Source organism: Epinephelus lanceolatus, chromosome 8 (assembly GCF_041903045.1).
Source record: "Epinephelus lanceolatus isolate andai-2023 chromosome 8, ASM4190304v1, whole genome shotgun sequence".
In the NCBI taxonomy this organism is placed as follows: domain Eukaryota; kingdom Metazoa; phylum Chordata; class Actinopteri; order Perciformes; family Serranidae; genus Epinephelus; species Epinephelus lanceolatus.
Window position 1 is genome coordinate 45,083,820 of NC_135741.1, and position 16,594 is coordinate 45,100,413.

The window sequence follows — 16,594 nt, forward strand, 5'->3', positions numbered from 1 at the left end:
GTTATCTGAATATTACGAGTTGGTTGATGGAGATAAATGGTTGATGGCACAGTTGAATGACCTAATGACTTCAGTCAAAATTAAACAGCAGAGATTTTCTATCAGTTGTCAAAACCAGAACAACGTGTTTGGCATCACTGTTTGGGACGTGGCTACAGAGCCAACATGCTTCAAAGACAAGTACTTGTAGTATCACACTGCGTCTTTCTGCACAGTGAGATACTGTGATTCACTTTATCACCCTGACCTTGTGGGCAGCAGAGAAAGTTGATATCAGTTTAAACAATTATTCTACCACTTTAAAGCAGACCATTTTAACTCCATAATAGAAAATGGATCTACATAACAAAAGTTAAAAAAGGTACAGAGACTCTCCAATTATGTTCTGAGGGTTCAGTTTTCTGCTTTGAATAAAAATATTACTTCACAATATGAATATTGTAGTAATATTACACCCTAGTATGCTGATCTGTTCTGTACGACATCTATTGCACGTCTGTCCGTCCTGGAAGAGGGATCCCTCCTCAGTTGCTCTTCCTGAGGTTTCTACCGTTTTTTTTCCCCATTAAAGGGTTTTTTTTGGGGAGTTTTTCCTCATCCGCTGCGAGAGTCATAAGGACAGAGGGATGTCGTATGTTGTAAAGCCCTGTGAGGCAAATTGTGATTTGTGATATTGGGCTGTATAAATAAAATTGATTGATTGATTGATAGTAAGCAGGCTGGGGTTAAAGTTTACATTTTAATCCCACCCTGCTTTTTCTGCTGCAGCACATTGCAGCCTCTCACTAACTTCATTTTAAGGGATGGGATGGCTTATGGGATGTCACTTTTTTTTTTTTTTACCAACACAGCAAGTGCTGACAACAGAGCTCCTACAGACTGAGCCTGTGGTAACTAACAGATATCCTCAGTCAGGTCATCTGTCTTTATTACAGTCTGTGTGAAGACTAAATCTCCTCTGTAATACTGACCCTAACATTAGCTTATGGGATATTTGACTCACATTAGAAGTGTCCTAAAAGTGTAAGTGGTACCTTTGCAGCACATGAGTGTGTGTATGTACAGCAGCTTTCAAAGGTCAGGGTCATCCCCCCTGAGGGTGTTGAACTCTTCAGGGGCTGAGTACTTGTCAGCACCCTGACCAGCTGACTGGCGGAAGCCTGCTGCAATCTCATCAAAGGTGCGGCCCTTAGTCTCTGGCACCTTGAAGTAAGTGAAGCCGAAGAAGCCGAGTAGCAGGACAGTGAAGATGATGAAGACGTAGGGACCACAGAGTTGCTGTGGGACATCAAAGCCAAAACATCACTTTTTTTTTTTTTTTTAATTATAGGCACAACTTATAGTAGGTGTGCAACAGTCAACAGTTAGGAAGGTGTAAACATGGCGGTTGTTAGAAATCGCACTCATAGTTCCATATTTAATCATTTCAATCATCTTACAGGAGGTGCCCCCTTTCAGTTCTCACAATGGTCTACAAGAGGTATTGATACATTGTCAGATGTATGGGCTGACAAAGGAATAAGATATTTTAATGATTTGTGTACTATGTACAATATCCCTAGAAGCTCATTTTTCTTTTACCTTCAGCTCAGGTTAGCTTATGGGGTCCTGTGGGGTGTAGCTTTAACAATTCATCCACTCCATTCTTTGCTAGATGTGAGAAGTTGAACTAGAGGTTTAGAATCTAAGATTTATTCACTCTTAAACTCTGTCTGCAAACCTCTGGCAATCCATCAAATCTGGAGTAGGGATCTTTGCTGTTCTGTGGACGACATTTGCTGGTTTAACAGTCTGGAACAATTTGGATGGTACTTCCAAAAGTCCTGACCACAGGCTAATACACTTTAAATTTCTATCTATTTTCTTCTACAGTTGGTTTACTAAAGCCAAATTGTAGTTTGTTACCTATGTTAACTTATGTTAACCTATGTTAACACAATAAAAAACAAAGCAGTTTGGACTGGACTCAGGATAAATGTAACATTCTAATATCATATTAAATTAAAGCTGTCTTACCTCAATGTACTGAAAGCACATTCCCACTAAGAAGTTGGCAGACCAATTGGAGAAACCAGCAACTGCAATGGCAGCAGGTCGGGGCCCCTGGCTGAAGAGCTCGGCCACAATGAACCAGGGGATGGGGCCGGGGCCAATTTCAAAAAAGGCTACAAAACTGAAGATGGCCACAATGCTGACATAGGACATCCATCTGAACTGGTCCTGAGGGATGCAGCACAGCACAAAGGCTTTCAGTTACTGTATCTAAAAAGCCAAATAGATTTAGATAATCTTAAACACTTACCAACAACGCCATGGCAACAGTAAGAAAAACTGCTGAAACTGCCATTCCCATCAAACCAATGAGTTGCAGAGGTCTCCTGCCCATTCGCTCCACCACAAACAGCTGCACAAACAAAAAGAATGTATCTTAGTACAAAATGAAATGTAATGCTGTAGAGATAAACACCTAAGCCTTTTTGTTTTTGGTTCTTTTGGGACTTACAGAAACCACAGTGAAGGCAGTGTTGACCACTCCTGCACCAATGGTTGCATAGACAGGCTGAGGCACACCTGCTCGCTCAAAGATCCCAGTCGAGTAGTAAAACACCTAAAGATGATGACATCATACAGCAAACATTCACTTTATATTTGTTAGAATTTGAGTTAGTATGTTTGCACAGTTGTTCCCACTACGCATGCCCTTCAGCTCTTTCTGGGGGTTCTTGAAATGTTCCCAGGCCTGACTTCATCTATCTGACCCTGAATAGGACACACCAACACCTGTTTGTTGCTTTGACTTACAGCGTTGATTCCAGATAGCTGCTGCGAGAGCTGCAGCATGATGGCAACAAAGATAGGCTGGCGGTACATGGGGGAGCGGAACAGCTCAGGGATGGTCACTGTCTTCTCCCTCATCATCTGCTGGCTCTCCTCCTTCATCTCTTGCATGTCATCACTGACATCATCAGTGCCCCGCAGCTTCACCAAAACTGGAAGACAGTAGATCAAGTTAGAGCTGTGCCATCCTGGAGAGGGATTTATAAAGCAGCCTTACACGGAGGGTGCCAGATGGGTTTGGCAGAATATATGTGGTCAAAAGATGACGCATTACCAACCTTTCTGCCAGCTCATTTGACTGCAGTAACTTTTAGAGAAGCATGACCGAGTTGGTATCGAGCACAGTAAACCTCACAATTCCTTAAACTCTTGCCAAAGTTATGATGTTTTATAGATGTGTGTTTTGTGAAATGTATCTGTGTGAAAAATGTGTTAATTCAAATGTCTGTGTGTGTGTGTGTGTGTGTGTGTGTGTGTGTGTGTGTGTGTGTATCTCACTGCTGTGGGCTTTGCTCTCCTCGTTGCAGTTAATGAGGAGGTAGCGGGGGCTCTCAGGGCAGAGGGGCAGCAGGACACACTGCAGCACAGCAGGGAGCAGAGTGAAACCCAACAGGAGGGGCCAAAGGGCAGCGTTCCCCATGATGGATTCAATCCCAAAGATCTGCACAGCACACACAACACACTGCTTACACATACTGTATAACACTGTACACTATATTGAGTATCAAAGTAACACCAATGTATTTTGTGATTTATACATAACTCACTCTCTCTGCAAAAATATTTTTCAATGCACACTAAAATGGTTATTGTTATTTATAAATGGACGCACATCCAGCAGACACAAAGAAACAGTCAAGCAATAGCACCAATCAAGTTTCTCTAACAGTTTACATCCATGTCTGTGAAAACGTGGATGCTCCACACTTATTGTCCCCCCTGGCAGCACAGAAGGCTGTGGCACCATTTTATCCCAGTAGAGATTTGTGAGAAATTTTGTAATGATTAGCATATTAATTATTAAGTTTTGGACAAAAACGTGGTTGCAAGGTCACGGTGACCTTGACTTTTGACCACCAAAATCCAATCAGTTCATCGTTGAGTTCAAGTGAATATTTGTGCCAAATTTGAAGAAATAACCCTCAAGGTGCTTGAGATACCACATTCACAATTCACATTCCGCTTAAGGGGACACGCAGACAAAGGAACGGACAACCTGAAAAGAAGGTTCACAAATATATTTCTGATGCACACGCAAATATTTCTTGTTTTGTATAAATGTAACTCCCATGCTGCAGCTCCACTTACAAATGCATTTTTTTCAAAAGGGAATTATCTGTTGCCAATCAGATGTCTCCTTCAAATTCAGCAAATTACATGAGTAGATTGGAGATTTAATTTAATCACATAATATCACATCTGGGCAGTCTACAATTATAAATTAGAGGATGAAGGAGAGAATGAAGGTCAAACAGCTGCCTGCAGCTCAGAGGTCAACCTCAACATGGTGTGTTGTAGCTGCTCTCTGAGTGTAAGAGAGGCATAACAAGTTTAGCTTGTTTGCCCCTTAATGAAATGTTCTTGAACTATGAATGAAGTTGTCTCGTTGGCTCAGTCAGTTAGAGAATGTGTGAATAACCTGTTGATGACTTCAGTGAATGCACTACTTTGCACTGACTGAGTCTGCTGTGTGTTTTCCAACACTGGACAGAAACTGGATTAATGTGTTTATATAACTCAGTATTATCCCATTAGCATAATGACAATGTGGTGCCTTCGCCCTACTAAAGTTAAAACCTTAATCATATCAGGAGTGGATTACTGTGTGCATGTTAACATAGTTGTAGTAAAATGTAGTCAATATGGGGTGTTGGTGGCTTAGTGGATAGAGCAGGTGGCCCATATACAAGGCTGTTGCCACAGCGGCGTGGGTTTATCTCCAGCCTGTGGCCCTTTGCTGCATGTCATTCCCTCTCTCTCTTCTACTTTCACGCTTTCCTGTCGATTAAAGGCAAAAAATGCCAACAAAAAATATGTTAATGTGGTTACATACATTACAGTTACAGGAACTAGAACTCAAGCATGAATGGCATCTCATGTTGCAGAAACTATAGACTATTATATTGTTTCCTTCTGTTACCTGTGGTACACCCAGGATTTAAATAGCGCAACATTGTCTTCTGTTATCTCAATCATCAATGTGATCTCCTAATTTTTGTGTTTCTTCTGGATAGCCTCAATCTGTCATTTGGATGCTTCAGTAGTGCTCTCAACAACCTGTCCTTCAGTCTTGTCCATACAGGAACTCAGTATACCTATTTTCCCTTCTATGTCCTTGACAGTAATTCATTTCTCTTGTATCATGCTCAATATTCTGCATGGACACACAGATTGCTCTTATGTATGAGGCAAGAAAACATAAGGGTTTACATTTGGTGTAGCCAGTGAATCTGTGGGTGGCCTGTTAACAAAGGAGTCTTGGTTGGTACAGACAGCTGCAACAGTGGTTAATCTTTGGCCCTGTTTATACCTGGTGTTAACATGCATTTTGAGTGATCCGATCAGAAGTGGACAGCGCTAACCACAAGTGTAACTGACCACCAAGAAGCACTGGGATCTGATCACTCACAATTGCCGAGGAAGTCTGGGACATATTTGACCACATATCTTTTGAGGTGCAAATGCTAATGTGTCCTGGTGCATCCTGACAAGGACTAGGTCATCAGTGCAGGACGTGGTGGTTGTTTTGTTGACAGCACACAAAGGCTCTATAAACTTGCTCATTCTCTGATAAGTTGGATGGAGTGTTGCTGTACAGAAACAACCACAAACATGACTAGCGAGCATGATAGCAGCCAGTGGTAGAGTGGTAGAGTGTTGACATAATAACTGTGTGACCTTGTAGCGTAAGTGACGTAGGCAATTGCAATATCTGAACACGTGGTCTGCTGGAGACACATAATAGACACAGGTGTGAACGGCAATGTGTCTCAGCTGTCCACTGGTGTTCAAGTCACCATAACAAATACCAGGTCTGAACAGGCTTTTTGACATGCTAAGGAATTTTCCAAGTTTTTAGATTAGGCATTGATATTTTTAGTTGTGAATGGTTAATAAATGATTCTTATTGCTGGGTCGGGTAGCATTACTCGTTTATTGGAATTTATTTTTCAGGGTCGTGTTTCAACTTTCTAAGCTTCCATCTTCATTTTGAGTCCATGTAATACGTCAGTGTGAAGCTTGATATTATCAAACTTCAGGGGCATTTCCTCTTATTCTAAAGCAACTGAAAAATGGAAATGAAGAAGTCACTTGTGTTATAAATGTTAAGGGTCTCACCTGTGCCATGAGAATGCCAATCACTACACCAAGTTGATGCAGAGTTCCTAATGCTCCTCGGAGAGACGTGGGTGAGATTTCCTCGACATACATGGGCACAAAACCAGTGCAGAGGCCACAGAAGAGACCAACTATGAAACGTCCAATGATGAGCATCTCAAAGGAGGCAGCCAGCTTGGAGAAGCCCATAAACGCAGCAGCAATAAAGGCCAGCACATTGGCCATGAGCATGGAGTTCTTCCTTTAGAGATCACAGGAGTAGTCATTAATCGTCTGTTTGTCTTTTAAGGGAAAGCGTGATAATAATTACTATGTTATTGGTCATAGGAAGAGCCATACCTGCCAAAGCGGTTGACAAAGAGGCCGACAGAGAAGGAACCGAACATTCCTCCTACAGAGAAGATGGCCACAGAGAGCGACCATAGAGCTGTTAAAGTGGTCTGAGAGATGGGCTCTGAAAACCTGCTGCTCCAAGTCTCATTGTAGAAGCTCTCAATGATCTAAACCACAAAACAACACACAGTAAACTCAATGTGTTGGATGAATGAGGACAACTTGCTTGTCTCAAGGTTTGTTATGTGGCTGTCCACAATGATGATCAGTCACTCGGTCCACACTGGAATAACTTAACAACTGCTGACTTCAGTGATCCCCTGACTATTCCTGTAGAAGAGCCATCACCAGGTTGAAGTTCACGCTACACTATCATAGTGCTAATCTGACAATGCCAAACTAATATGGTTAACATTATATCTGTTACACACCAGTAGGTAAACATTGTCATTGTGAGCATGTTAGCATGCTGATGTTAGCATTTATCTCAGAGCTCTGCTGTGCCAAAGTACAGATCCATTTCCCACCTTTAATAGTGATTTTTGCCCAGGACAATGAAGTCTAACCTTAATATTGATCCATAGTTTAGGACAACTGTTGTAAATCAATATGCATGGTAGAGTAGATTAGATAAACATAACACTATAGCAGCATACACATTATTTATGGTAAAATGTCCCAATAGGGAAAAGGGACATTTAGTAGAGGATCACCAACACACAATACATCTTGCTGTTTGTGATTTTCCCACATTGGGTCATTACATATTAAACTAAAGGGGTCAGTTGAGATTAGGCAGCAGTCCACCTGCAAGCATTATATCTTAACCTGCCTTCTAACCGTGAGCTCCTTACTCCTTAATACCTTCAACAAAGTGCTGCATAATCTCATTAACGTGCTCAGTGTCATTTCAGATATCTGTGACATAACCTTCATTTGATGGCCTTGGTAGCTTGTCAACTGCCTTTGAGATGTAGGTCAATATGAAAAAACAAGGGGACTCCTTATATATATATGATAATTAGCATTGCATCCTTTTGAATTAAATAATATATTTGTAAGATCTTCTTTGTGTGCGAAATGTGCTTCCTTATGTATCTTTATCTATTTTGTGCACCCCCAAAATTGTCTTGTCTTGTGACTTGAGAGGTTCTGTAGATGATAAGTTAAAGATGATGCAGTATAAAACAACGGTCTCAGTAGTGAAGATGTGGCTTTGTTTTTGGGGTATACTAACATTATTATGAAAAGCATAATAACCACTTACGAGAAATCAATATTTTTTTCTTAAATCACTAAAATCAATAGGCCTATATTTGAACAGGCATCTATATGGGACAGGCCTTTAATTCCCTTCGCACAAAACTGTTAATCATCGAAGATCAGGAAATCAATCAAATTGTTTATTTAAACCAGTATGAATATTACTTGTTTAAATTAGGCTTCAGATAACATATCAGTTACGAGAGAGAGAGAGAGAGAGAGAGAGTGTTCTGGCACTCAAAGATTAAAAAAAATACTCACAACTTCAATGAATTTTTATGAAAAACTGTGATTCTTTTGATCTGAGGACCCTTACAGACTAAAACAATATGAATAACTTACAGGGTAATTGAGGAATGGGCACATAATTTGAGGTAGCCAACAACCTGGTTTTATACAACCAAAGAACTTCTATGAAATAAACAGACCAGGCATCTAATTGAGACAGTCATTTATTTGTGTAGCCACACCAGGCTAGTAAAAGGGACTGTGCATTTTGTTAGGACCAGGCTTTTAATTGAAGTTTTACGGTAAATTATAACTTCTTTATTTCCTAGATTATATAAGTCTTAACCTCTCTAACTCCACTAGGACGCCAACTTCCTCGCTCCCTCCCTCCTCTGTTAAACGGTATCTTTTACCAGTTAGTTAGTTAGTTAGTTAGTGCATGCGTTATTGTATGGCTCTCCTATTATACCGCATTATTATTCTCACACATTTCTTTGTATGTTTCTTGTCCTTTTCCCTCCTTCTTCCTCACTCTTTTCTCACACAATGAAATACTCACATTCTGGGGAGCATTGATGACACCAGTGTTGTAGCCAAACTGGAGAGAGCCAATCACAGCTGTCCCAACAGCCATCATCAGCTGGGGTGTCACCTGTTGATACGAGCAGGAAACAGATAAAGGTGCAACTGACATATGCATGTGGTCTTAACATTTAAATATCTTCTGTTTAAACAAGAGCATGTCACACTCCTACAGTATGATCTGTAGATTTAGACATTCCACAGAAATGTAACAAGCTAACTTTGAAAAATGTCTAATGTTATAATGTTTTAAAGATGCAGCTATCCTTTATGAAGACAACAAGAAGATGAGATAAATACATTTTCATACATGCCAACATTTAGTTTGTGTACTGTATGAATTGGGTCAGACAGATGAACACTGAGACAACAGGACAGATCACCTGACTTTTTACTTTTTGCACAAAACCGGGATTTCCTTTTGTATCAGCCACTGACTGCAGAGCGTAAACCCAAGCATCTGTTACACTTGTCATGCTATAGTTTCTTAACAAATAACTATCACTCAGCAGCCTCTGACATGTTATTCAGCCCAATTTGAGCCATAGAGCCATTTCCACAAACACAAACAAATGTAAATATGTTTACCATATAGCACAACACATCATTGTGTTGTGGATGAATTACCAAACCAGCCTGCTAGACACAGGGCCAGGGACCTTAGGGATAAGTGGGCCCTAAGCCGGACGTGTTGTCTAAACTTATTTGATTGTGAGCAATATACAGAAAAATATAAGGAGTCACAGGACAAATACCAGTAAATGCACAGTTTCCAGTCACTAACACAGCAAGAAAATCAGTCAGTTTACAGGCACAGTTAAGAGGAGCTACGGTTATAGCTCAACTAAGCCATTTAATTGAACTGCTCTCCTTGTCCCAATATACAAACACAGGAGGGGGATCAATTTATTGACCAAAGTATGTCTGACTATGATAGGTGCTGATATGCCCCCTTTCATCTTGTTGGTTTGGACCCTTTTCTGGTTGACCTATTACGTCACAGACCGAACAGTCTGTTCCACCACTTTTTCAAACAAGACGCCATTCCGTGTTTTCCTCCTGTTCATGAAATTTAAAATATTTAACTCTTTCAGCTGACACAGCATGAACTGTGTCTCTTTGTCTGTCCAAAAATGTACGGATGAAATGTAGATTTGGCCATGTTGTTACTGGTTTCTTTTTTCTGTTACGCATTCAGTACTACTCGACCTCAGAAACTGTGGAGCATATGCAGAGAGAATAGGCCAGTTTGGGTCCAATTTACTGTAAACATGCAGGAGGAATTCAACTCTCAGTCGCAATATCTGGGTGTGTCAGTCCAACTTTGAAATTAGATTTAGTATGATTTCAGTTAGACTAACATTTTAACATGTATTTCAAAAGTCCGGTTTTATTTGAGCTAACAAAATAAATAAATTTTCTCTAATGTTGTGTAAACGTACTGAGTGTTTCTGGACCATAAAAAGTCCATTTACCATAGAAATTTTTCTGTCAAAATTACCACAACACTAGACAGTTTAACATTTGACATAACAGTACTTTATTATTGCACCCACATATTACAAAGAGTATTTATCTACTGTCTGTGCTTACAGCTCAGCATCACAGACAGCACGTCGCTCAGAGTAGCTTGGAGTAAATATACCTCTGAGCTAAATTCATCAATTAGGCACAGACTGAGTGGATTGGCCTTGCTGTTGATTGAAAGTGAAGGAGCCATAAATGCAACAGTTAGCTGAATGGCTATACTTAGCAACATGGCAATCAGTTTTTTGGCAAACAGGCTTCCATGTCAGCTGTAGTGCTTGTGTTGGACATACACACAAGTACTGTCTCCCAACTCCACACAAAAGCACACTTTTGTGTGTACTGTTCTACATTAAATTAAACAACTTTCCATAAAGTACTCCATCTTGACAAACTACAAGTGTAAAATTCTGCTATTAATGCATCAGTATCAATTAATGCAACAGGGCCTAGTGTTGCCATTCTGCTGGTAGCCTACCACATCTAGTAGGCTAAGTGCCTACTGCACAGCCTACTTCAAAGTGCATTTTTAAATGTAGGACTTTTCTTTGTGGTAATGTATGTGGTCATACTTTTAGATATACGTCCATATGTCTAGATATAGATATGACTTGGAAAACACAGGTATACTTATCAAAGCTTTAGAAATACATTCTCTTTGTGAATTTGACTTGGCAGTGTTCATTTTGCATTGTTGCCTATAAAACAGTATATATGTAAGTATGTAACCATAGTATAAGTATGTTGACTACATATATAAAAGTGTAATGATTGCTTGTGTGTGTGTGTGTGTGTGTGTGTGTGTGTGTGTGTGTGTGTGTGTGTTCTACAGTGACCATATTACTTTGTAGGATAACTTTATATAGACTATAATCTGATACTGTTATCAGAGATGTTTTACTCACTCCATATGACACTATTGCTTTGCTATTACCCACCACACAGAACATGAGAAGCTGGAGTTCCACCATTGTTGGCCTCTTTTTTCCCACAACTAGTGGGTTTATAATCTTGTCATGTGTGATGGTGTGATAGTGCAGCAGTTACCTGGCCGCTGCACTCCATTCCGGCTGCTTGGATCACGCACAAACCCCAGACTTCACTTCGAGTCTATAAAAAAAAATCCAGATGGTAGTAATCCGTTAGGCCAGGATACTCTACTTTCTACAAAAACATGTCTGCAATACCATTTAGTCCAACACTGATGTAACCAAATCTTTCTCAGTTCCTCCCTCCATTCACCTGCTGCAGTAAGCAGCTTAGTGACGTCAGCACTAAGTGGATCTTAATGGGCTGTCATGTCTCCAGAGGAGTAGTAGAATCAATGCGCTGATTCGTTGAGAGGGAAACACAGCAAGACAAACATGTGTATCATCAGACTGGTAGGCCTGATCCTGGCATAACTGTCAGATATGGATCAAATATTCATCAAAATTGTAAATATGTAAATATTCCCCTTGACATATGCAACACCTAGAGCATGGAAGAAGATGACAACCCCTTTAAAAAGATATACATTTTCCAGTATAAATCTGACAGATACATTTTATAAACAACTGGTAAAATGATAATAATAATAATAATAATAATAATAATAATAATAATAATGATAATAACAGGCAAAATTATTTGTGTGCATATAGGCACTATTTAAGCAAGTTAAGCAAAATTAAAATGTAACAATTTTTTTCCTTGTAATCATGGCCTCATTTACCTCTTAAGCCCCTTTCCCACTGCACAGCAACAAACATAAAAACACACAACAAAAAAAACAAAAACAGCTAACAACAGCTAACATCTAGCTTTTTAATGTAATGGGAAAGGTTACAGTGGGTATTCATACCCAGGTCAGATGACTCTGCAGTAGCTACAGGTATTAACCGACTCCAACCCTGATCCGCATTAATTATTAAGGTCCGAGCACTGGCCACAGGTGGCTGCGAAGGCCCTATTGAGATTGCTCTGTTTATTAGGGCCGGAGCGCCTAGCGGTGCTAGGATCCTATTGAAATGCAAGGAAGTTTTAGGGCCCCAGCACTTAGCAGTGTGAGGACCCTTTTGAAATGCAAGGAATTTTTCTTCTTCTTCTTCTTCTTCTTCCTCCAAAGGATTTGCCATTTTGGGAGCCTTAACATACCCTAAACCTCATCAAACTTTGCGGATATATCACAACTGGTAAAAATTTTGATATTTTAAGGGTCTTGCTTTTGGTTGCCAAAAAAATGCCTAAGTAGCACCCCCTACGAAATTTTGAGGAAATAGCCCCTGAAGCTAGTTTAACCTACATGTGTGAAACTTGGTAAGCACATCTACCACTCCAGGACCTACAAAAAAGCCTCTTGGGGCCATGCTCTAAAACCAAGAGGAAGGTGGCCAATTTGAATTTACTGTGCAATTTTGGTGCATTTTTGCCCATTTCCAGGGGTCCTAAATTAATGAACTCCTCCTAGAGATTTCATCCAATCAACTTCAAACCTTGGTCTGTCCCACCACGAGACCTTGAAGAAGAGAAGTTATTCGCAGCTTGAGTTTTCGTCAAACCCTGTGACGGTGGCAAGGTGTCAAACTTGGGGGTCTCACCATAAAACAGGAAGTAGTTTATAACTCCAGCATACATAGTCCAGTCTTCCCCAAACTTCACAGGATTGATGACAGTCCCGCCCTGAACACATCTACATGTCAATAATTACTGATAAATATAGCGCCCCCTACTGGCAACAGGAAATGTCATGTTTTGGACTTTGATGTACATCTCCTACAAAAATGACCAGATCCACCTCAAACTTGGTCAAAGTCATAAGATGTTGATGACACTTTATTGAGGAAACTTTGAGTTTTCGTCGAAGGGCGTGGCCAAGGCCTGGCATCGAACTTTGATGTTTCGCCGTGATGATAAACGTTGCTGTAACTTGACTCCACGTGGGAATATCTTGCCAAAACTTCACACATATGATGACAGTCCAGCCCTGAACACATCTACAGAGGAATTTTGAATCACCGCCATAGCGCCACCTACTGGCAACAGAAAGTTACTTTATACATTCTTTGATGTCCCTCTTCTAGCAGGTTAATCAGACCCACCTCAAACTTGCTGATCTCCTTAGACGTTGATGATACTTGAAGCTCATGAAGCTCTTGAGTTTTCATCAAACGCTGTCACCGTGGCGCCACCTTGTTCGCCATTAAACACGATGTTGTTTTGAAGGGACAAGGGATGCTTGAAAACTCACCAAACATGGCATACACATCACAGGTCACAAGTCCTGTTGTCTGATGTGATTTTGATTTTGTGATGGCTCAACAGCGCCCCCTAGAATATTTCAATTAAGCAGCCCCCAAAGCTGGTTTGACCTGCACGTATGAAAATTGGTAGGCACCTGTAACAATCTATCACGTCCAAAAAAGCCTCTTGCAGCCATGCTCCAAACCCAACAGGAAGTCCGCCATTTTGAATTTACTTGTGCCACTTTTGTGCATTTTTGCCCATTTCCAGGGCTTGTAGATTAACGAACATGTCCTACAGATTTAATCAGATTTGCTCCAAACTTGGTTTATGTGAGCCTGACTACATTGGACCAAAAGTTATTACAGGATCTGCCCAATGTTGAATGGCGTGCCCGCTGCGGAGTGTTGAATTTTGAGGTTTCGCCATGAGAAACGAAAGTGCTATAACTTTGGCGTAAATGGTCCGATATCCACCAAACTTCACATGATTCATATTAGTCCTGCCCTGAACACATTAACATAACCATATTTCTTGGTACTCATAGTGCCACCTAGTGGTGACAGGAAATAGGTCTCATCAAACACTTATCTTTCGATTTATCTGAAAGTTACGTGTTGTGGTGTATATTTGATGTATAAAAGCATGATGAATCATTAGTGCACTCTCCAACTCCCTCTAGTGGAAAGAGGAAGTGATACAAAATGTGAAATATTGCATTCTAGCACTGTATCAAGGATATGCCAAGTCACTCCTGCATGCGATGTCTAACATTGACAGAAATGAACTGACGCGCCAGAAGGCATCCTGCCAGCCCCCCCGAGTTGCGTGAAGGTGCTCGGGCCCGTTCATAGCTGCTTGCAGCTTTAATTAGGGCCCGAGCAACTAGCGGTGCGAGGACTCTATTGAAATGCAAGGATTTTTAGGGCCCGAGCACTGACTGAAGGCTGGGCGAAGGCCCTATTAAAACTGAAGGAATTATTTGGGCCCGAGCGACAACAGAGTCGTCCATGAGGACCCTATTGTAATCACGCTGTTTATTATTATTTTTTATTAGGGCCCGAACGACGACGAAGTCGTCCGTGAGGACCCTATTGTAATCACGCTGTTTATTAGGGCCCGAGCGACGATGAAGTCATCCGTGAGGACCCTATTGTAATTGCGCTGTTTATTATTATTAGGGCCCGAGCGACGACGAAGTTGTCCACGGAGGACCCTATTGAAATCGCGCTGTTTATTATTAGGGCCCGAGCGACGACAAAGTCGTCCGAGGAAATCGCGCTGTTTATTAAGGACCTCGGCTGAAGGGCGAGGACCCTATTGTTTTTGTAGCCTTTATTAGGGACCTCGGCTGAAGGGCGAGGACCCTCTTGTTTTTGGTGTGTTTATTATTAGGGACCTTGGCTGAAGGGCGAGGACCCTATTGTTTTTGTAGTGTTTATTATTCTTTCTTTCTTTCTTTCTTTCTTTCTTTCTTTCTTTCTTTCTTTCTCCTGCCGCCTCTTTAAACTGGAATTTGACCCCCTAAACATGCTCCAAAACTCACCAAAATTGGCACGCATGTCAGGACTGGTGAAAAATTTTAGTCCATGAAAAAATTAATCCGAAAAGTGCCAAAATGGCCTCTCTAGCACCACCTAGCAGTCTAGGCACACTAAAATGGCCGCTGTGGCTTGTAGGAATGACCTAGAAAGATCCAACCAAAACTAGCTTGTTCGTCTCATCAAGGACTACAAATCACACACTCGCATCCCTGACCTAAACCCAACAGGAAGTGAGCTATTTCCCTTTCAAAGTAAGATTTCGCCTCAAAAATGCTCTTTTTCAAAATTCCTAAAAAAATCCTCCTACACCGTTTATCGTATCAGCTTCAAACTCGCACACATTACCGATCAATGCGTCCTTATCAAATATTCTGTATAACTTTTTCATTATTTGAATGGTTTGGATTTAATGGCATCTTTCAGGTCATGTCTTACAAAACCTCCTGACGATTTTTTGTGCCACCTAGACATACTAAAATGCCCGGTGCAACCGGTAGGAATCCCGTAGAAAGACCAAACCAGCACTGTCTCGTTCGTCTTATCAAGCCCTACAAATCATGCGCTGTAACTACTGACCTAAGTCCAACAGGAAGTGCCGTAATGCCCTTTCAATGTAAGATGACGTTTTTCACAAATTCTGTCTCTCAAAAAATATTTGCTCCTACATCGTTTATCATAACTGCTTCAAACTTGCACACATTACAGCTCTACCCCTGGTGAACATTACTTGTGAAGGACTGAGACTCTACTGACTGTGTGACTGGTAGACGGCGGTGGGTGGTGCAACAGGCCAAAACACAAATTCAAAACATAAACATGATTTGCAGACTGCAAAAAATTTTTTTAGATGCAAATATTCTGGCTGTACTATTGTTGTCGGTGAGATCAGTATGTTATCTGAACATTATTACTTAGTCTCTGTGACATATTAGGATGATTTTACGACTATTTGCTTTAGATTTCTTACATATAGCTCCTTTAATATCTGAAAGTATACATATGTGACAATAATCATATGTGTATAATAACAGTAGAAGTATGGCACACACAGACAGACACACACACACACACACTCCACTCCCTGCCCCCCCCCCCCCCCCTCTCTATCTCCCTCTATTTCTCTCTCTCTATCTCTCCCCTCTCTCTCTCTCTCCCCCTGTGAAGGACCAAGCAATCAGGCATGGGACAAAGGTGTGGAAAAGATCTTACTCCTTTTAATTAAACTTACAAAGAATAAATCAATAACAAAATATTCAACTTAATTTGGTAGAAAATAAACAAAACCTGGGCCCACACTAAAAGAGGTCAACTAAGCAAAAGAACTAAAGCTACAACCTAACAAACATAATCAAACAGACCTAACCAGAGTGAGACATGCTGGGGGTTTAAATAGACAAAGGACTAGTCCAACATAAACACAAGGGGGAAACTAAGGTGACTTCAAACTAAACATCTAACAAACTCAGAAAACCACAATCAAATTATCAAAATAAACTATTTACAGGAAAAACTAAATTGTCCTTACTAACTGAAAAAACACAGACAAAAACTTGATGAATTAAAAGTCCAAGCTTCTCCTTCCTTCCCCCTGGATGGTCTCTCCCACTTCCTGTGGACAGGGCTTAAAAAGCCATCTTGAAGTAGCAGACAGCCTTTTGCCAGGAGAGCTCAAACAAACAAAAGACAAACAAGGGTAAGGATTACTTTGAAATTGAACC

At 40.7% G+C, this 16,594-nt stretch overlaps 1 protein-coding gene across 1 annotated transcript; it reads right to left on the reverse strand.

The window, feature by feature from the left end:
• Positions 1-753: 753 nt before the first annotated feature.
• Positions 754-10,213, reverse strand: LOC117258563 (solute carrier family 2, facilitated glucose transporter member 1-like). The gene is made up of 9 exons (XM_033629578.2): positions 8,561-10,213; positions 6,517-6,677; positions 6,178-6,418; positions 3,337-3,499; positions 2,803-2,990; positions 2,504-2,608; positions 2,303-2,404; positions 2,017-2,220; positions 754-1,278 (listed from the first exon to the last, which is right to left on the reverse strand). Exons 1-9 carry the CDS (start codon positions 8,699-8,701, stop codon positions 1,072-1,074), a joined length of 1,512 nt encoding a protein of 503 aa, XP_033485469.2. The 5' UTR covers positions 8,702-10,213; the 3' UTR covers positions 754-1,071.
• Between the last annotated feature and the right edge of the window lie 6,381 nt (positions 10,214-16,594).